At 38.2% G+C, this 23,225-nt stretch overlaps 3 protein-coding genes across 6 annotated transcripts in view; 1 reads left to right on the top strand and 2 right to left on the bottom strand.

Annotated features, from left to right (window-relative positions):
* Positions 1-4,718, bottom strand: part of LOC123501254 (ecto-NOX disulfide-thiol exchanger 2-like) — a 29,890-nt gene extending 25,172 nt beyond the window's left edge. The window contains 1 exon segment of the mRNA XM_045249992.1: positions 4,559-4,718. Within this exon segment, the coding sequence (XP_045105927.1) occupies positions 4,559-4,703 (145 nt within the window). The 5' untranslated portion in view covers positions 4,704-4,718.
* A 648-nt stretch (positions 4,719-5,366) lies between these two features.
* On the bottom strand, positions 5,367-11,092 carry LOC123501174. The gene is made up of 3 exons (XM_045249825.1): positions 10,281-11,092; positions 8,689-8,929; positions 5,367-8,396 (listed from the first exon to the last, which is right to left on the bottom strand). Exons 1-3 carry the CDS (start codon positions 10,423-10,425, stop codon positions 8,177-8,179), a joined length of 606 nt encoding a protein of 201 aa, XP_045105760.1. The 5' UTR covers positions 10,426-11,092; the 3' UTR covers positions 5,367-8,176.
* Positions 11,093-16,207: 5,115 nt separating this feature from the next.
* The window catches only part of LOC123501171 (activating transcription factor 7-interacting protein 1-like), a 32,133-nt gene continuing 25,115 nt past the window's right edge, over positions 16,208-23,225 (top strand). For 2 of the 4 annotated variants that reach the window (XM_045249822.1, XM_045249819.1), the window contains exon 1: positions 16,208-16,361. The gene's annotated coding sequence lies outside the window, so the exon portion shown is untranslated. Of the gene's footprint in view, positions 16,362-19,388; positions 19,555-23,225 lie in introns of those variants that run through there. The other 2 variants (XM_045249821.1, XM_045249818.1) reach the window with 2 other exon arrangements.

Raw genomic sequence — 23,225 nt, 5'->3', positions numbered from 1 at the left:
TTTTTTCTGCTTTTCTCCTTCAATTTCTTAAACTCAGAAATGTGAAATTATTTCTTCAATCAATCACTTTTCACTCATTAGTTCAGATTGTTTATTTCTCAATCCAGACAGCTTTCTTCTTCAATCTTGAGGAAGAGTACGTACCAAATTATCACAGCTTCCTTCAAATCACTTACAATTTCAAAATAGTGAAGAGCACCAAATCATTACCTCTTCAGTTCTTCCACTTTTCTTCTTCCATCACCAGTCCAGTATACACAGCTTTACATATTGTGGAGCTTTGTACTGTGGCACTAAATGTTGTCACTCACTGACAAGACACTCCAGCAATGCACACCACTGGCAACAAAGAACCTGAGAGAAGCGTTATGTATTCTTGCCTTGCCTTTTCTATACTGTATTCTTCTTTGTGGACTTGTCTCTTGCTGTCAGCACACACTAGCACCACACAACACTTGGAACAAATAAGTACTGGAGAAAATCACAGTGTAGGACTTATATGTATTGTATCTCTTCCCTTCCCTGAATCTTTTCTGTTCTCTTCATCAGCCCAATGACATGAGATGATGACAGATGATTCCAGCCACACACAACGCAAGGAACAAATGAGTGATGAAAAAGCAGAAGTGAAGGAGGTTGGTTTTCTTATCTTCTCTCTTGTATGGGCTCTCTCCTTCCTTCTTCCTTCTGTCCTGTGGTGTGAGTGGTACGTTGCAAGTAAGATGCACTAGTGAGTGAGTAAGTTGGCGTTTTGGTTGGGTGATCTTGCTGGCGCCTTGTGGGAACAGGTAGGACTGACTGAGGGAGTGCGAGGTAATGTGTCCATGTGTGTGGGGGAGAAATGACATTCATCCCTCACTCCCTCCCTCCCCCTATCTCTCTCGTCTGTCTGTCTGTTTGTCCGTCTGTTTCTATCACTTCCTCTCTTGTGGCCCCTCCCCTTCCCTCCCTCTTTTCCTCTCTATTGGCCCCTCCCTCTTCCTCCATGCATATTTTGCCCTTCCCTCCCCTGCCCCTGGTGGTGGTGCTACCTTTCCTCCCCTTCCCCTCACTCCCCTATCACAGCCCCAGTATGGCCTTGTCTTCCTCCCCTTGCAGCCCAGCCTTCATCATCACCCTTCCTGGTTGCCATTCAAATACTGGAAACCTTCCCCTTTTCCTGGATCTAGTATTACACTAATGAAAGATTCCTCTAACAAAAATAAAAAATGGTGCACTTGAAAAAAAAATATCTAATTTGCTGGTCAGAAAGGGGTAGGCTTCCATGGGGTAAGAAAAGGTCACACTCTCTATCCCATCCCCTGGTGAAGGCAAAACAGAATGGGTCTTTAACCTAGAATTACCATTATGCTGATAGAAAATAACTCCCTCTTTCCTAGATTTAATACTACACTCATGAAAATTTTCCTATTTCCTTCATATACAGTACCATGATCCTGGTTAAAAAGAACACCTTCATCTTTCCTGGACCTGACAGTGTTATGTAACTAGATGAACACACAAGGAAACAAGTGAGGTGTCTAGTCACAAAAGTCCTGCATAAAAATTCTAGAAAGAAAATGATTAACTGTGCTGTTCATCTAGAGAAAGAAAGGAACAATCTGAGAGAGAATGCAAACACCAGTCATGTCTCAGCCTTTTGAATTACAAACTTCTGCCAATAACTTTTTGAGATATAAACCTCTTTCATTTTTTCTTATATTCTTCTTCAGCATCAGTTGTTGACCATTCACACTGGATGCCATAAGTCTCATCCCCAAACTTAGCATTACTTATATAAAAAAAAATCAAGAGACAAAAATAGACAGGCATAGGAAATTCTCAATAATATGTTTTCCTGAATGCTGCAGTATATACCTATTTGCCTCAATAAGACATCAAAGTATAACAAACACAAGCAAACAAGAGCATGACACAATAAGTAAACACCAAAAAGACAACAGGTGACTCACACAAGGCAGCTGCTGAAAAAATGGCCAGGTTTCCCTCAAAAAGATACCAGGAACTTCATTATATGCATGTATGTTAATTTATGTCAAGTGGTGACGTAATGAGTGCAGCGTGCAGGGTGAGGCGGGGATAGGGGCAGGCTGGATGAGGAGCAGATAGGGGCAGGGTAGGTGAGGCAGGGATAGGGGCTAGCATGGAGGGAAGGGAGTGGAGTTGCCTGAAGTTGAAAGGTACTGGGGAGGAGGGAGAAGTGTGGAAGTGTGTCAGGGTTATGGACATCAAGAAGTAGGTCAGTGTCAGGCAAATCACACACACTTGACACACTGACATACACACACACACACACACACACACACACACACACACACACACACACAAATACATATGCACATACACACTTGCCTCTGGGCCTAAAAATTTGGGATGGTAAAAAAAATAAAGCAATGAAATAAAGGCTGATACAGGAACGTTCTTAATGTTTCACCTCTGGTCCCAAAGCACTGGCGTGGTGAGAAGTCAATAAGATAAAAGATTGATATGGGAAAGGATTGTTAGTAACTCATCTCCTAGTTAACTTTTTTTTTTCATGTAAATTCTAAAGAGAATTAATAAAGCTAGCCTTAGCATATAAACACCACCACCACCGCTATTACTACTATTACTACAACTTAATAATAATAATAATAATAATAATAATAATAATAATAATAATAATAATAATAATAATAATAGGTAATAATAAAACAAGTAATAATATTAATAAACTATCACTACTGACTTTTTAACACACACACACAGGTAATTTTTTTGGTGGCACATAGCAATGAAAACCAGTTACTGATAATCTTTCCTATTCATGAGCCAGTGAGCCAGCCACTGCTTCCTGCCTGTATTATGAATTACTCCTTCCTCCATCTCTCCATCCTTCCTGATGCTGCCACCACTACCTTAACATCACCATTATCAGGCTCACAGCTCAGCCTCTCCTCTTGTGTGACTGTCACTGGCAGTCACCATGTATCACCTCTATTATACCAAAAGAACATAAACATTATTACAAGAAACCATTAAGCGTACACATGGCACCCCCTGTGTAACTGTAATTCCTACTCAATGTGATTTAGTCCTCTTATAACAGGTTTCACTTTAAATCACTTATACAACAGTCTCACGAACAGGAGAGAGAGGCAAGCAGGCTACCATGAGTCGGCTGGCAGTGAGACACAAGAGAGGAAGGACGCTGGAGTAGAACAGTGGGGGCAGCAGCAGCGATGAAACAATTTTGGTGCCCATGGGTCTTGAGGCAGTGGCAGCTGAGATGCTATGGTGAGGTGAAGGTGGACACACATGAGTGATCAGAGATTGGTAGTATGGGGGTACTGTGGAGGCTAGAACCTACAGAAGACTGGTGAAGGTTGACATCATAGATGGCTGTGGAACCTCTGTGCTGTTGAAGTAACAGAGGCTCATGGAGCTTTGGTGAGGTATTTGTTGTGTACCAGATGGCCAACCTATGTAAAGATGACCTGTAGCTGTGAGGAGTACCAGCTGCTGGGATGTGCAGATGGGGAGTACTCTTCATCATATCTTTGTAGCCTTCATATTCTGCTGCAAATTGTGAGCTGTCTTTTTTTGTTTACGTTTCGAGTGACTCTGATCTCTGGGTGTGTGCATGCCATGTGCTTATAACTTTCTATCTAGAACAAGTATTTGGTGCCTGTAGTGCTGTATGTCACAATGGTGACCTATTCTTCAGTTATAAAATATATGCCTGTGGTGTGGATATAGTCTTTATATGTCCTCCTTGCCTCGCACTGCAGTACTACCCTGATCGTTGTGAGCTGCATCTCCCCAGTACTGCTGTGCCCCTCTGTAGGAGTTGCTGCCTGGCCAGGGAAGAATGTTGGCCGGCTGTGGCCAGCAATATCATGGCAGATCATTTGAAAATGCCCTTGACCATTTGTTTCTTAGACCATTAGATAACAGATGGAGAAAACTAATATGTAGCAGTGCCAATATTAAATAACTATTCAAAGAATGTATTTCAAGTGGAACACAGCTGATGCAAACTGAACCTGTTATTATGACAGAATAATGGCTTCAGTATGAAATGGACATAACATTTATTCAAATCACACTGAAATATACAAGTAAAATATATTTCCCTTAATGTGTGACAAGAAACATTTTTTTTATTTTCAAAATACTCATTATACACACAACCAATCCTAACTTAAGCTATTCTAACCTCAAGAACATTTAGGACGTTGGGATGACTTAAGTTCACGCAATGTGCTATACTTGCTGGGCTGGTTTGTTGCGGCATCTCCTAAAGAAAGCGTGGAGACGGGAGGAGCGCCCCACGTACCCCCTTCCCCCTTCACAGTAATTCACAGATCATGCAAACAAAAGCCTAACAACACAACAAGAAGAAAAGAAAAACCTCACAGTAAATATTCACGTCTACAACCACACCACATATTAAAAATAGCTAGTCGTGTGCCAACCCTCTAGGTTGTATTTCCATTCCTCTCGTGTCTCTACTCATCATCGCAATTACTTCACCAACTCCCTGTCCCATGGTACAAATGGTGAAGGCATTACTCACTCATCATGCCCCCCATGTAGCCGTAAGGGGCAGTCATGACAGTTGAGTGGGATAACACTATTGACTTGCTACTCTCAGGCCCTCCCCAGCTGACTGAGATGCGCAGTGTGGTGTTGTTGTTGTCCGGCGCAGAGTTTGGATGCATCGTTATTTGCAGAAACTCGATATTACACACCATTCTGGAAAAGGAGATAAAACAGCTGAAGGAAATCCCTAAAGTATAAACACACTCATGAAAGAAAGGAAATAACAGCTACAAGAAATTGATAATGTGCCGTTGAAAAGGTAATTTTCCCTCAGCGTTTTATTTATTTATTTTTTTTTTTTTTATGTACAAATATATTTTCATTGTCAGCTGCAAGAAGTATATATAATTGTCTTCCGAAAGAGTTCTATATAATTTCCAATCTCAGCACTAACCAAGCACCATCCATCGCCGAGAAAAAGGGAGCCTGCATGCTCCTGCATGCCACTGGCAATGAACACACATTATTCACTATAATATCCGGTGTTCTCTCAACCGCGGTGCCCTCCCCTGCCACCCACTACCCCCTCTGGAAGATCAAGCTTATGTGAAAGCAGGCAGGCATGGCCCGGCGGCTCACCCCCCAACTCCGGACCATTTCTCATGTGGTTTATGCTTTTTTTTTTTTTTTTTTCTTTCTTTCTTTCTGGTGAGACTTGTAGTGGATCGATTGATGTTTCAGGTGCATATTTTTCGTTGCAAATGGATAGTTTTCAAGTTGTGATTATATTCAACTTTTAAGCTTATCTTTTATCCCCAATGATCTTGGAAGACCTGTAGGAAATCTTCTTTTTTTTTTTTTTTTTTCTTAGGGAGGAGGGGAACATTAAAGAGATCGAAAATCAACAAGATCACTTGAAAAATCTCTGAAAATACATTAATAACATATCTTTAATGGAGGAGGAGGCTGGGGCGGCTGCTGACAGTCACGTGTCAACAGTCAGTTCATGGATTCATTTTGATGCATCACCTTTTACGCCAACTGTGTTAACCCGAGACGAGTCACTACTAGCAGGTAAGGAGAGGTAGCAAAGGCTGACGATGACAACGCAACTGTACTATTGTCAACCTTCCTTTTTGTCAGATGCGATGAACAGCGAAAACTCCCAGCCTGAGTGAAAATTACACCTCCATCTAGCGTTTATACTAAGCCAAGCACAAGGATTGTCTCTGGAAAAAGTGTATTACGACTGCATGGGTGTATCAGTGTGTGTGTGTGTGTGTGTGTCCTGCAGTAGATCGGCGAAGGCTAGTCTCCACTCTCTAAAGGCGAGAGGCGTGATAATATGATAGCGCAGGGCCTTGTCAAGGCCAAAACGCTGGCGTTGACGCTCCTCGGCTGCTCCAGCGGTTGCCCCAGTGGCGGGAACACAGATGTGGAAATGGTTCCGGCTGTACGTGTTAACATTTGAAACGTTTAATTGTAGCATACAAATATACAATAAAATAATTACATATATAATATTTAGTATATAATGTTGTACTTCTGTAGGAAACAGCTTTTCAGGCGTGTCACATTAGGTAGTGTGTGTGTGTGTGTGTGTGTGTGTTATTGATGAGAGTTGACTCGTGTGCCAGCTGCAGGATGAAATCCAAGCTGAGGCTCTGGTTGTCGGGGGTTTTGCAGAAGTAAGGAATAAGGAGAATGCATCTTGTTTAATCAATATATTCGTTTAGGTTCTACTTAAGGAATTTCTAGATTACGGTGGTGACTGTGTACTACTGTTACAACTAATACTAACAATTATTACTAACACTAATACTAATTGATATTAATTATTATTATTATTATTATTATCATTATTATTATCATTATCCTCATCATTGATATTATTATCATTATTATCTTTTTACTTATCTATGTCACTCATGTTATTTGCAAATCCCTGCAATGGTGCTATAACTTACGATAACTGCTTACCGGCGTTACCTTATGATGTTTTCATTCACTATACTGCCCAGCAGTGCTGATTCTGACACAGCTTGATGATAGAATAAAAAGAATAATAAATAAATAAATATTGATGATAAAAACAGCGACGCAGTTGTCTAAAAGCTGCGCACACCTTCGCTGTGTTGATGTGAAGCGGACAAGTGAGACGTTTCACGGTTTCACTGCACTGCAGCACACCCACCCACCCACCCACACACACACACACACACACACACTTGACTTATCCAAAGTGAAGTTTCAAGTGTGCAATCAAGAATGCATATATAATTAAAGTAAGCTATTATTCATAACAATATTTAATACCATATGTGTGCATGTGCTTACATTGGAGTAACATTATTCAAATACGAGATTTACTTTCGGCATATATTTCGAAAGTGTAATTGATTGAGACTGGCTACGCAGCTCTATTTACCATTATTTTCGGTTCCTACGTATACAATCTTGGTGCCCTGGCCAAATTTCACCTTTTACCTCTCCAAAATAAGTAGGGAGCTACCATTGCTGTTGTTATGATGCGCGGCATCTTTGATGCAACCAAAAAAAAAAAAAAAAAAATCTAGTCAAAATCTTCAGAAATCTGTTGTCTATACTTACTTAAGATCACTAATCTAAACTAGCATTACCTAACCTGACATTACTTAACATAAACGGAGGTACGATGGCAACACAGCAGGTGAAGCTTGATTAGCTAATGTTTTGGCTAGGTCAGGAATAGTTACGTTAAGTTAAATTTGGAATTATGTTAGGTTAGATTAGTGTCCCTAATGAGCTATAGACTATAACTTACTGGATATTTCTTTTTTTCTGTATTATCGAAGATGGCAACCACCATAACAGCAGCGGTAGCTTGGCCACATTTTAGCTTTCCCCACCCGAAAACACCACCTTCCCACCAGAACTCCAAAATAGAGGGTTAGGGGCCGAAAACAGAAACAGAGCCGAGCGGGCCTGTCTTAACACTTGCCATAAGTGTTATCAACAGCCAGTGTTTTATTTGTTTACTTTGCACTTTTAAGATGGAACTTTTCTGATGTCAGCAGTTTTGTGTTTTATATTTTCATCTTGTAACTTGGTAATTTCCAATGTTAAATAAGAGCTTTGTTCTTTACGGAACTGTCTTGTATACTTTAATGGTATTTATTTATTTATTTTTTTATTTATTTATTTATTTATTTATTTATTTATTTATTTTTTTTTTGGCGGGGGGGATGGGGGTAGGTGCTTCGGGGGGCTGATGTCGGGGGAGGAGGAATGGCTCGGGGGTGAATGGTAGTGTCACTCATTGCATGGGTGAATGACCCACTGAATGGTTTCACTCCGCCGAGATCCAAATGAGCTTGCGAGTGCACGTGCATAATTATCTCCTACAGTTATTTTTTAAGAGTTCATAAATTGACATTATTACCTACAACTACTATTATTATTATTATTATTATTATCATTTATTATTATTATTATTATTATTATTATTATTATTATTTATTATTATTATTATTATTATTATTATTATTATTATTATTATTATCATTATTATTATTATTATTTATTTCATTATTATTACTATTTCAAAAGAATACTTTTCTCACACTAATCGCTCACATTCCTGCTGGTTAATATAAACCTTTCTTCCATACACTTATAAAAGGAGAACTGGTTTTTCATCCTTCACCTCTTTCCTCTCACATCTCGTGCAGTGAAAACAACAACAGCACAGATTTATCAAGGAGATTAAGCTTATCACCAGGAGAAATACCAGTGCAATTACAACAGGCATATTCACGTCCCTTCCTCTCTTCTTGATTTTCACTGGCGACGTGGCAATCGTGGTGGCATCCTTCTCAGTTAGGTTGGCACCCCTGAAAAAATATACTTAAGTTCGTGGGGATCTAAAGTAATCTTATTAACTGGTTTTATTTGATGTTTCGTGTCTGGCTTTTCTGTGTTCTCCATCGTGTAGAAATACATGCTTTCTTGCATCATTCTCCTTCTCCTTCTCCTTCGTTAGCTCCGGAAAAAAAGTATGTCAAAATTTCTGGATGTGTTTTTTATTATTTTTTTTCTGGAATGCCTCATGTATAATTTGTCATCACGGTCAAATGAGTACCTCTGCCTGTCCTTCAATACAAGCTCTCTCTTACACGCACGAACCTTTCCGCATCTGCAGCAGTGTCCCCTTCGTCAGCCTGCGTTTTCTGCGGTGCTCTTAAATGGAAGATCTGCAGGAGTTCGTTCACATCGTTCCAGTTGTAGGCGTTTATATCTTCAGCCGTGATGGTGTTGGTGTTGGTGTCATCCTTACCCATTTTCTCTACTATGGTCAGTTCCTCCTTCATTCCTTCCGGCCATTCCCTCTGTTGGTTTTCTAGAAGGGCGGCAGTGTCTCCCCTCTCTGCGTGATTATGATAGTAATAAATATGATAATAATAAATGATGATGATAATAATAATAATAATAATAATAATAATAATAATAATTTTGTCTTTGAATGTACAAATCTACGTAACCTACACCATAAAAGAAAATAGTAAGTCAAATGAAAAAATATTTATCCGGGAAAGATATACTTATCTATAGTCAGGAAAAGTTTCTCTCTCTCTCTCTCTCTCTACTATTGCAAAGGTCACATATATTATTATTATTATTATTATTATTATTATTATTATTATTATTATTATTATTATTATTATTATTATTATTATTGATGGTGGTGATGGAGGTGAATATGGTTCAGAGAGAGAGAGAGAGAGAGAGAGAGAGAGAGAGAGAGACCGTACGTGTCATGTGGGTGCAACCGAACACCTGTGAATTCCAAGTGGATTGGCAAATACAACCTTATAAATTTCTTCCATAAGGCCGTGAACATTATTTTGATAGACGCTTCTTGCACAGGTGTGTGTGTGTGTGTGTGTGTGTGTGTGTGTGTGTGTGTGTGTGTGTGTGTGTGTGTGAAACAGGGTATATGTTATTGGTTTGAATAACATCGATCATTCTTATATGCTGGTAGGTGATCTCTCTCTCTCTCTCTCTCTCTCTCTCTCTCTCTCTCTCTCTCTCTCTCTCTCTCTCTCTCTCTCTCATTATTATTACTGTTGTTATTATCATCGTTACTACTACTACTACTACTACAACTACAACTACTACTACATCTCCTCCTCCTCCTCCTATTACTACTACTGCTACGACTACTACTGTTACTACTAATAATAATATACTTTACTCCTCCTCCTCCTCCTCCACCTCCTCTTTCTACTACTACTATTACTACTACTACTACTACTACTACTACTACTACTACTACTACTTTTATTACCACCACTGCTACTACAACTACAAAATATTTCAACTTTAGATAAACCTTATGATCCTTTCCTTTCGGGGCTGACAGTTCAGTTGTCCCAAGTTTTTGTACCCTCTAGACCACTGCTACTACTGCTGCTACTACTGCTACTACTACTATTAATGCTACTACTACTGCTACTACTGCTGCTGCTGCTACTACTACTACTACTACTACTACTACTACTACTACTACTACAGTGTTATTCAGGTCGTGAGCTTTTGTATTCCTAGATCAATGCTACTACTACTACTACTACTGCTGCTACTACTACTACTACTACTACTACTACTACTACTACTACTACTACTACTACTACTACTGCTGCTGCTGCTACTACTACTACTAATAATAATAATAATACAGTACTATCATTACTACCACTACTGCTACAACTACTCACCTACAACATGATCCAGGACGGAGGAGGAGCTGGAAGACTTCTTGGGACTCAAAATTCCTTCTGATTTGAGGACATGAATAACTAGAACGCCTCCTGTCAGCCCGATAGCTACCATCACCACCAACCTTCCTCTCACGCTCTCCATTACGACTGACACACACACACACACGCATACTCACTCTCTCTCTCTCTCTCTCTCTCTCTGGCAAGTGTTATCGGCATTGCCCTTAACGTCGCGGGTTTTTGATAGTAACTTTTCATCCGCTTCCCTTGCTAGACACTCTTTGTGTTTTCCGTTTTTATTCATGTATGTTTAATGATAATGTTTGTTTAATTTAAAGATGGCCTTGTTTCTTTTTTATTCATATTTTATTTTTGTTTTATTCCTTCTTATTTCCGTTCTTTTCTTTTCTTTTTATCTGTTTTGTTTCTTTTATCGAATTCAAGAGGTGAAGGATTTTCCCGCGGGTTCTTTTGACGTGTGATGTGTTTTGTTATTTCCTTTGTTTAAGTAATCCGTTTATTTCTATAAATGTTCGTATTTATTTCATTTGTTCCTTTATTATTAATAGATATATTTTTATAGCTGGGGCAGTCAGTATAGTCAACCATATAAACTAATCGTGAAATACAGTTACGCTTCTCCATGTATTCCCATTTTCAGTGGTCTCCATCTTCCCATTCACCCACTGATTCACTCTTCACAGCCTGCATGATTCCGCTCTTCGTATTCCTCGCTTCTCGTAAACTGCTATCAAACCGAACGGAAGTAGAAGGAAAGATTTCGTTTCAGAGAGAGAGAGAGAGAGAGAGAGAGCATTGTCAGCTTAGACTACAGGAAGGATCGAGGCACGTATGGTACTGTAGGCGGGAATCCATAGTGTTGACAGGTGAATAGATAGATGATTTGAGAAGGTACTAAAATATGGTTGCTATACGTCCGGATTTTTTCGTACATGTTCGGAATTCAGTGTAGAAAACTATATATATATATATATATATATATATATATATATATATATATATATATATATATATATATATATATATATATATATATATATATATATATATATATATATATATATATATATATATATATATATATTTATTTATTTATACTTATTTTATTTTTTTATTTTTAGTTTTTTATTTGATTAATTCATTTATGTATTTGTTTTAATTTGTTTATTTTTTATTTATATTTATTTATTTTATTTTATTTTTATATATATATATTTTTTTCAAAAGTTGAAATGATGGAGAGATTGACTGGTGGCAGGCTGTCTGGCGGCAGGTTTCAGGTAAGACTGTGTCATAACTCCGGACTATGTGTATGGGTCTTGACTGAAGTGATCAGAGTCTCCCCAACGTTCCCTCACACCGTGGGCTAGTCTTTAACTTTGTTAGAGATTGCTCTGCTTGTTTGTGACGGCACTTGTGACCTTGTGACTGACTACAATCATCCCTTGCCCTTGTCAACATGTCCAAACGAACGTGCAAATTCACTACTGTACTGAGATGCAGAACAAACCTCCGTGCATCATGAAAGGCAGGGATGAATGGGAAGGCGAGTGTTTGGCGTGTATACCAGAAATATTCGTCTCACCAGCACATAGACGTAACGTATTAATGACCTCCAATCATATGTGAGCTGTGAAAAACACAGAGTGAAGCTGTATATGTCAGAGCTGCAGAAGGTACTTATACATACTGTCAAACATCACAGTAGTTTCTTATCCATGGATTATTTATTTTTTTTCCAAATATGACACTTTATTCCCCAAGACTTTACTAGAAAATGCTGAATTTATTTTATTTCGGTTTCCCCGACCAACTAAACCAAAACAAACTTAATCAAACCTAAACCTTGCCTAACTGTTTCCGGCGAGATGTGCTAATTTTACAAAGCATTAATACGAGTAGATAGTAGCTGGCCGCACACACACAAAAAAAAAAAAAAAAAAAACATCGTTGAGTATACTACCATCACATCGGTGAGAGAGAGAGAGAGAGAGAGAGAGAGAGAGAGAGAGACATTGATATTGAAATTATTATCAATAAGATTTCTCAGTATTTTCATATCTATGCAGTTAGCACTGAACAACTAAAGTAAAGTTTGCTAAGGTTGAGGACAGGAAGCTGGTGATGATTAAGATAAACAAGAGAATAAGATGATGAGCGTGGGATCGGGCAGACGTCCACGCGTAGGTTCGAATCCCACCACATACAGCCTTAAACACTTTGCCATTTGTCGAGTGGTTTAAAGTTACCTACATGTCACCGTGATACCCATGTTTTAGGTAGTTGCACTAAAGATGCGCTTGGGTGGTGATATGGGCCCTGATATAGGTACCACTATAAATAAAATTGCCTGCGCCACTAATGGGTGGCAGCTGAACAGTGCTTCCTATACGCACTCTTTACACCTACAGGCGCCATAGCAAAAAAAAAAAAAAAAAAAAAAAAAACTGGATAGGACCGTTTTCATTATTATTAGATTCTGTTATTGTATCTATCTTGTGAGAGGTGTGAAGCTAAAGGTATTGACGAATGTGTGGTAAGAATAAACTTGTTCATCGCTTTGCACACTTACCGCATCTCTCTCTCTCTCTCTCTCTCTCTCTCTCTGACGAGTGAAAGGAAGATGATATGGAGAAAAAGAATTGTGAGAGATGGCACTACTACTACTGCTGCTGGTGCTGCTACTACTACTACTACTATTTAAATTAAAGTGGTCACTTGTAGAATTAAGTAGTAGTAGTAGTAGTTACAGTAGCAATAAGTCGATTCGAAGCAATGAATCTGAACCAGTTAAGACATAGCAAGAGATCCTTCATTATTCCTTCAGATGAATCGGTAGGAAGTCACAGAGCGTGGTTTTTCTGAGTCATGCACATATATTCTCGTATAGAACATGGCATGCTCCGTGTTTGCTCTCCTTCCTTCACTTATTTGTCTTCTTTTTTCTTTTCCTTAGTTTCATTCTTTCTGTACAAGTGGTAAGTAAATGAAATGGGAGTAAAGAAGAATGAAGAGACGCATGCAGACAGAAAAGAATGGAGAGTGAGGAAAGATAGAGCAATTGCGGAAAAGAAGAAAAGGAGATTGAATAAAGGGACGTAAATAGGGAAGAATGGAGAGTAAGAAAAAGGAGACGGAGAAATGATAGAAAGAGGAAGAAAGGAGAGAAAGAAAAGGAAGGAATGGCAGAACAGTTAGAAAAGAATAGAGAAAATAAGCAAAGGCGAAGAACATGTTATGAAAAAAAATAATTAGGTCAATTAAAGAAAAAATATTATAAGGAGTATAGGAAAGAGGTTAGAGAGAGAAGGGAGAAAACGGATAAAGTGACAGGGTCATATCATTCTTCCCATTAATATTCATGGGTTAATTTATTCATTCATTTTGGTTTCATTAACTTAATCTAATTTATTACTAAAAGTGACGATGGATGTATCAGATGCTTTGTTTCAGTTATTGCTTCCACTTCCCATAATAATTAGGATAGTTAGTGCTACATACGAACTCTCTTTCTCGTAAGATAACGTAGAGTTGTAAAGAATTAAAGTTTACAATGCGTAGTGTCTTAGGCAGTGTTTTAGAAATTACTGTATAGTATGTATACTGAGAATAGTTTTGATAATTTACCAAGTGATATAAGTTTGTTTTTTTTTTTCAATCTTGACCTAGTTGATTGATAGTAGCAATCAGAAATATTGACAACGCTTCAGGTGTGCGATGTATACAAAAAAATATCATAGTAAATAAAGGAATAAGAACTAATTGGAGTAAGTATTTTTTCTTCCTCCCGTGGCGTAGAGAATGACTGACAAATAAGGTAAAATGCTTAAAAATTGAAGGTTCCCTTTCCTAGTAACTTCCATTTCCACTTAATGAAAACAAAAAGAAAATAAATAAATAAACATAAGAAAAGACAAGAGTGGATTCTTCGTTTTCGTTGTGTTCGCCTCATCACGTACTACTTTCCTTTCCCCTGCTGTTTCTGGCTCTGTCTCTTTTGTTTACTTATTTTGGCATCATGTTTCACTTACCTTGTTTCCTGCGCAGGTGCTGCTTTATATGTGTGTTCCATTAACTTAGGTTAATTTCGAGTGTAGACTAGTTGGATTTACTCTCTTTCAGATAATACCCCCTTGGTCATAGGATGGAAAATAGGCACAAGACTTAATTAAGCCGATGAATTGTGCAACCACAGCTCAGCTACTCTGCCACGAAATCCGAAACCAGTGAAGCGAGGCTTATGGCTTAATCCATCCACTCCTATAGGCTCATGATGACGATAGTTGTTGTTGTTGTTGTTGTTGTTGTTGTTGTTGTTGTTGTTGTTGTTGTTGTTGTTGTTGCTGCTGCTGCTGCTGCTGCTGCTGCTACTACTGTAATGTTGATTGAATTGCTAAAAGACTTGGCAATTATCTAGTGTAAAGAAAATATAAATTCAGTAATTATTAATTCGCGGAATCATTGATAAAGCTGCGGCTTAACCATCACCCATTTCAGCTAAATATTTCGATATGCAAATCGTAAATAATCAAATAGTAATTACATCGTAACTGAATGACTACGGTAAACAACCGTTATATATATTGTATTTATATTACAGTAATCAATACAGGTTATATAGCGCAATCTTGTTTATCTGAGCAAACTTGACGTAAATCTGATATATTCTCTCTCCTATTATAATACAACTATACCCGCGAAACAAATACAGTAATACAGGGAAGCATATATGTCAATAATACAAAGAAGCGGTGTTGCCAAGTCTGAGAATACACTGACCTTTACCCTGCCCACTAAGTGCACCTACCTCATTAGAGGTGGCTTACTTTATAGGATTTGTGATGGGAATAGGAGATATCGCCCGTAAGTATCTACTCGATAAATGTTTAAGGAACGGAGAGAAGACGAGTTGATTTTCACATCCTTATCTATAAGCTTGCCACGTGTGTCTCCTTTAGCGCAGGAGTGTTGGTACTCCTGCTTATACCACTAAACCATGTATAGACTATCTAAATACTAATGATTCAAGTATATCAAGATGAAATACATATTTACTAACCTTTTTTGCACAGTGTCTCTGATCTTTCTTTTTTCCATTTGAAATTCTTGTTTATATACCATATATAAAACCTAGTGGAAAAGAAGGCTCATCTAGACGGCAACAGTGAGTGGTGTCATCTGGGTGGTTGCGGTATTTCCGATCTCAGCACTACAGTAATCATGTCTACACCGCTCTCTCATCTCTCTGTAGTTTTACATGTGCCCCATCATGTATACTTTATAATCTCAAACATGTATGTTATAAACAATTTAGAATAGTTTCACTTATTAATAAGGTTAAGTGCAGTGGTGCCAAAGTTATGCCTTGGATAATTTTTCTTTTCTATTCTTTAAGTTTAAAGGAAATTCTTGATAAAAAAAAAGTTTTATTGTATACTTTCGGATGTTATCACGGTATGTGTGGTGCACAGATCATTTAGCACATCTTACACTGAAAATGTGGCACCACTGCTACCTATACATGCGCGCGCTGACACCTCACTGGGGTGGCTTTGCTCTTTGTCCTCAGTATGCGTTTTTTTTTTTCATTTAAGTTTCCCCCTCTCTCTCTCTCTCTCTCTCTCTCTCTCTCAGACCTCCGGAAAATTACCAGAGTATACATGTATGAATACAGAGCACTGCCCTGGCTTGTAATGACGTAATGCAAATGGACAATAGAGTATACATGGAGAGAAAGAGAGAGAGAGAGAGAGAGAGAGAGAGAGAGAATTACCATGCCAGAAACAGTAATATAAACAATCCGGAAATAATAACAAAAAGAGAAGAGAGAGAGAGAGAGAGAGAGAGAGAGAGAGAGAGAGAGAGAAAGAGAGAGAGGTCGACTCCCACTCTAGGCAAGGTGGTGATGGTGGTAGTGGCAGCTGCACCTTCAGTTCCCACATTGACATTCCGGCTCTGCGGTCTCTTGTCTATCCTGCTCTACAGACTACTTCCCGCCAGGTTCGAATCCCGATCCCTCAGAAACATTCATATTGGGCCGAGCGACTTGAGAACTGGGTGAGCACTACCTGAACCTCCTTGTCTTCACCTTTATAGAGTTTGGTCAGCTGCAGCTTTGGCTATACACGCACTCAGCTGGTCCCACGCATGCGCACGGCCACATAAACATCATGCTTCTCTCACTGACTCTCTTCCCCTCCCCCGCATCCATCTCCCCACTCACTCCCTTGTTTTCACTACCTCCCGAGTCGTTTCCTTCCTCCTCCTCCTCCTCCTCCTCAACTGACTCCATTATTTTCCGACTCTTTAGTCATGAGTCTCTCTCTCTCTCTCTCTCTCTCTCTCTCTCTCTCTCTGAGGAAATACTGAAGTTGTAATTCTTTGTTGGCTGGATGCTTGTTATTATTATTATTGTTGTTATTGTTGTTGTTTCATTACAGTTTTACTACAGTAACATCAACATAAAAAACGAATCTTCTTTATAATGTTGTAATGGAAGTTGAAGTAATGTTACCTATAATTCCTCCTCGCCTTTGAATCATGAATATTTATTAATAGATAACTTAAGTAGAACAAATGTAATACGAATTTAACAGCATACTCACAATTTATCCTGCTTAGATTTCATATTGTACCCACGTTGTTTTTGATTTTTGTTTTTTTTTCTCTTCCTTCCTTTTCCCGAGTAAGTGTGACGAGCGGCTCACATGACGCCTTCACTCATAGAAGGTCTGTTGGACCTCGCCAGGCAGCGGGGAAACCTGCTGGTTCAGTGTAGGAAAAAAGGAATAATAGAGGCGGAGTTAAGATATAGATAATCGTAAAGCATCTTATCATCACATAAATGTCAGTAAATAATAGATAATGATATTCAGTTGTCAATGAGTGATTTTGGAAAATATTCGGTACGATAACTTTGTTGGTATGCCTCGCTTGGGTTGCTGATGTACGATATTCTTACTTTAGTCTGCGGAAATCGAGTGACCCATCTCGAAATCCTAACGCATACATGAGTTTCGTTATGTATAATACACTTTCACTGAAAGTGTATTATACATGTATAATGTATAATACACTTTCACTGAAAATGTTCCATTACTGATTTCAGAATAATCCTTGTAATTATTATGATTATTGTTTTTCTTCTCTCCTCCTCCTCCTCCTTTTTTCTTCTTCTTCTTCTTCTTATTATTATTATTATTATTATTATTAGTAGTAGTAGTAGTAGTAGTAGTAGTAGTATTAGTATTATTGTTATTATTATTATTATTATTGTTGTATATTATTATTATTATTATTATTATTATTATTATTATCATCATCATCATCATCATCATCATCATCATCATCATCATATAAGTACTACTATTACTACTTATATTATTACTACTACTGCTGCTGCTGCTGCTACTGCTACTGCTACTGCTGCTGCTACTGCTACTGCTTCTGCTACTACTACTACTACTACTGATAACAACCGTAACAATAATAATAATATTATTAATTATAATAATAATAATAATAATAATAATAATGATAATAATAGTAGTAGTAGTAGTAGTAGTAGTATTGGTATTGTTATCATGATCATTTTTAATAGTATTACTGTATAATGATAATAATAGTGATAGATTTTAATTCAACATACCAATTCCATGATAATGATTATAATACTAATGAAAATACCGATAATGTAAATAAGAAAGAAATTGATGATTGTAATAATTCACAAGATAACTTTCATTATTATTATTATTATTATTATTATTATTATTATTATTATTATCATTATTATTATTATTATTGTATTGTTTTAATCAGTAGCAATAATAGAAATTGTTATAGTAACTTATGTTCTGCTTGAAAGATAGGTTTAAATGAGAGATGAATCAGGAGCCTTAAAAATAGGAGTTCGGCCTTGAAGCTGGCAGCCATGGTCCATGGGAAAGCAGGGCTGTTATACCATGTCAGTTTGTCAGTGTTGGCACTCTTGCATACCTGGAATTGATGAGTCATGGCCACTGGTTCTGTACATGGTTGCCAGTCTGGGGGGAATGAACGAGGGCGAGAGGCGACGGCTGATCATATATGGAGGAAATATAGATCGGTAACGAAGCTGCACAAACAATAAGTATTAGATTAAGAGCAGCAAATCAATTATTGATAATGATGAACGTAATCGTTTATAGTCCATTGTTTGCTATTGAGTAATGTTGATGTGAAGTGTTGTACAGTTGGTATGCGTGGTGGAATAGATTGATGAGGTAGACTGGGACAGAGAGGGACCGCAATGTTATCGGAGTGGTGGAGTGAGGCTAGGTAGCAGTGGCCAGGCAGCGTCGGGAAAGTTGGCAGCCCTGGTGGAATGATGAGAAAGGGCATGTGGAGAGGCGGATCATACATCTCTTTTTAGAGGTTGCCTGAGGTTGGTACAACTGAGTGAGTCTGATTTGTATTGTTAGGTTTATTACTGGTGGATTACAATAATGAAAGATTATTAATCCGCGCTATTAAATTAGTGGATCAACGTTATATATATATATATATATATATATATATATATATATATATATATATATATATATATATATATATATATATATATATATATATATATATATATATATATATATATATATATATATATATATATATATATATATATATATATATATATATATATATATATATATATATATATATATATATATATATATATATATATATATATATATATATATATATATATATATATATATATATATATATATATATATATATATATATATATATATATATATATATATATATATATATATATATATATATATATATATATATATATATAGTGTTATGACCATCAATTAATATCGACAACTTAGAGTGATGAGATTGGCAATCATGAAAAATAGTGTTGCGTAAAGAGTGTTCGCGGTAAAGTTGGCAATCTTGGGAAGCTAGGCGGCGGCGGGCTGCGCGTAGGTTGGTACCGCTGTAAGGCGTCTGTAGCGGGAAGGTTGTCAGACCTGAGGCGAGCCAGATGTGGCTGCGGAGAGGTTGGCAGACTTGGGGATAGCGTCCCCCAACAAGGCGCTAGGCGGCACACCTCTCCCTCTCAGCTCGACTCTCGCCTCTCAGTCAGTTGAACTGGTGGTCTTTGTGCGGGTAGCGCGGGTTGGCGCCACCGTTACCTGATTGAGTGTTTCGTGTGTATTTAGTGTTAGTGGGTTCTCCATTCCAGCGATTCCAGGCAAGTGTGACGTCACCGTTGCTGTGGACACCTTTCATCTGATAGGGATGTTGCTTTGTGGATTACAAACCTATGACTGGCAGCCATGTTAGTGTTAAACGTGAACGTGGTAAACGACATTGTCAGACATAACCAGATATGAAAACTGCCAGTGCGCATGCGCCGACCTGTTACTACCATAACTGGTGTCAGTCTGCACCCTTTATTATTGTAAAACATATCCCTTCCTTGACAGATTAACAGGAATCCTGGAAAGTTTTTTTTTCCAAACTGCTGTAATTAATGTAGATTTCGGATGTTATGAAACTATTCGCATGTAATGTGCATGTTAATGCTTGCCTCCTCCTGCTTCCCACATTGATGAGTGGGGGAACAATGTAAGCTTGATCCTTGCTCTCCCAGCGGTTCTCCCCAGTAGCTAACAGACCATCGCGCTCCCATAACCAGGCGGTCGACCCCAAGTTATTTTTAAGCTACGTAGATGTCACATGTTTCGTGTATTGCTTACAAGCTGTGATGAACACTGCTGTTATCGACACTGACATGCATTTCATGTGAATGGAATTTATTTTGTTGATTGCAATTTAGTATTTTATAATAGGCGTTGTATGAAAGATTTGTATACAATCATGTCTTATGTTTGCTCACTGCTTATAGTGTTTCGGGTCGAGGAGCATGAGTTGGCGCAAACTGATTGGCCAGACTAGAAACACTGCCAGCCGCATTCTTAACCACTTATGTCGACTAAAATCGAAAGGAGTACAGACTGAATCTTCACCTTTTGCATGGTGGTCCCTTCAGTGAGGACTGAGGAGGATATGCCATTACTAATACCAACGTGCTTTGAGATTTACCCTGCTTGATATTTCTGAAACCAACACGTATTAAGGCGTTCCCTAACCAACCCTTGACTCTGGACACCGGAAAAGCTTAGATTCGTAGTTATACCCAGAGCAAATGCAGGCAATATTTAGTGAGGCTGCTTTTATGTTGTTGCCTCTGTTCACTCAGTAAAGGAAAGGTGCGAAACGTGAGTTACAATCTGACAATTTGGCAATTCAACGAAGATAAGCTATAGCTTACCGTGATGTAGCTTAACATCAGTTTGCTCTCCCCCAGCAAATTGATAGGTGAATCGTAAAGTTTGCTGCTGAAAATGATAATAGTGTGTGCACATTATGTATATTCTGTAGAGCATTTAATGTCTTATTACATGTATGTTCACTCTTCTATTAGATTATTTGTTACTGAATTCCAGCTTGTCATTGTGTCTATTAAATAACAGCATTATATTGACTTTTATTGAAATAATATAGTACTATAGTGACTTACGAAAACAGTATAGTACAAACCAGTACCCCTCTTAATTTAAGGCACCTCAGATTTGTGGCGTCAGTCAACAACCAGTGTCAATTTTGGTAGCGTGTTGGAGAATTACGGTAAGGCATCGAAGACTTGCAATGCGAAAATCAACTTATCAATCAATCAATCAATCAACAACTTAACCAACTTTTTAAAGACTTCAGTCAAGGCGGGTTCACACGTGCCAATTTGTGACTGAAATTTTATGTCGGTAGAGTTTCCGACTCAAAATCGGTGCCTAGTTACTGGAGAAACCAGTCGCAAAACAAAACCGGCATGTTGGTGTTGTTACATGTTGGTCTTGCTAGTCGATTTGCGACTTTATTTACGTCGTGACGTCACGGAGTAGTCACGGAGTAACCTTTGAAAATGTGGTCTCCAGGTATATATATATATATATATATATATATATATATATATATATATATATATATATATATATATATAAAGATGATGTTAGACTTGTTGAGGGGAAAATAACACATTTGGACACCATAAATGAATTAGAGTAAAAAAAAAAAAAAGTGCGCAAATCGTCGTTCGACGAAATAGATGCAACTGTACAAGAAGTGTTTCCCTCAATGGTGGATGTTGTTGGAGGTGAGGATTGAAGACTTGTCAGGATTAATTTGATCGCAATTATGCATAGTCGTCTTAAGATTAACAATTTTCTTATGAGAAATGTGGGCAAATTTAGAGTGTGGTAGACACTCCTTTCTTTCTTTCTACGTAGCCCGGGACGTATCCACAGGCATTTTCTTTCCTGTTCACTCTTCCGGTACGCTAATAGAAGAGCAACCACAGCTTCAGCATCGTCACTGGAGGAAGACATCTTGGCGATTAGTTGTTTGTTTACATTCACTTCCCGCTAAGGCGCCAACTATATAGTCGATACTTTCCAGTTGCTACGTGTGACACTTTCTGATTAGAAAGGATGAGTCGGAAATTTTACCGACGTAAAATTTCAGTCGTAAATTGGCACTTGCCCTTAGGCTACCTGCAGCCCTTGTCTTTTGAAAGGGGCAGATTTCTTACTTTCTTTTTCCAGTAGCTCCCATATAGATAAGTATCCATTGTATATCCGAAAAGCTCCAGTCTAGTGCAGCTCCCAACATTACTTTTCTAGCTAGTGATAAGTATAAAGGCGGGTTCACACGTCGATCTGCGACTGAAATTGCAAGTCGCTAGAAGTATCAACTGAGCCCTTCTAGTCGCAACACGTTCAGACTTAGCTATTGGGAAGTATCAGCTGGTTGGGGATGTGAATGTAAACAAACAGCTACCAAACAAGATGTCTTCATCTGGTGACGATGACGATTGGGATCAAATTAAATCATCACAAATATTCAGTCCTCACCTCCATCAACACCTTGCATAGCGGGAAGCAGTCATCGGAGAGGGGCAGCTGTCTCATCAAACGCCAATTTGCCTAAACTTTTTTTTGCTGTAGAATTAACTTTTAGGATCCCAGATGTGCTTTTTCCCTCACCATCTCCAAAATCTCTACATCGATGAAACATTTTCGAACCTTTCTCCGTGACGTCACGGCGTAAACAAAGTCGCAAATCGACGGAACGAGACCAACATGTTGGTCTTGTTTTGCGATTGTTTTTTCCAGTCAAACTCTATAGACTTGCAATTTCAGTTATAAATTGACACGTGAGAACCCGCCTTAATCATAGGATAACTGTTATCTTTCACATGATCTTGTTACAGTGTAATTATTCGGTAAATGGCCTACTGAGTAGTAATAATAATTGCTTCGGCCGTAGTGGTTTTGGTAATGTCTTGCTGTAATAAAATGTCCCTCATATTTGTAGTCTTCAGATGAATGTCAGCACTTTTGAATTGTGATTATATAATTAAAATTGAGGTCAAATGGTTGACCAGTGTGCAGCAGTTTGGTCGTAATAGGTCCTCATTCACCCATAGAATCGTTACCAGAAAATAAATCAGAGCAAAGAAAGCCAACATAGAGACAGACCAATAAGTTGACAAAAGGAATCAATGCATCATCTGAAAGGAGCACTAAAAGATACACTTATGGTGTGCGGTGATCACTTACATGGAAAGAAAACTACCTAGACCAGTGGTTCCATAACTTTTTTTCTGTCATTTCCCGCTTCACCCAGTTCAACTCTCCAGATGTCCCCCTTCATGTGTACTCGTGTACCACCACTCCCTTCCCCTCAGACCTCTTGCTTTACCTAAACGTGAATCAAACCTGGTAGATACGGCGCCACCCATCCACAACAGACTCTCTCTCTCTCTCTCTCTCTCTCTCTCTCTCTCTCTCTCTCTCTCTCTCT

Source organism: Portunus trituberculatus, chromosome 9 (genome assembly GCF_017591435.1).
Source record: "Portunus trituberculatus isolate SZX2019 chromosome 9, ASM1759143v1, whole genome shotgun sequence".
Classification (NCBI taxonomy): Eukaryota; Metazoa; Arthropoda; class Malacostraca; order Decapoda; family Portunidae; genus Portunus; species Portunus trituberculatus.
The sequence above is the reverse complement of the archived record's forward strand: the minus strand, read 5'-3'. Positions and strand labels throughout refer to the sequence as shown.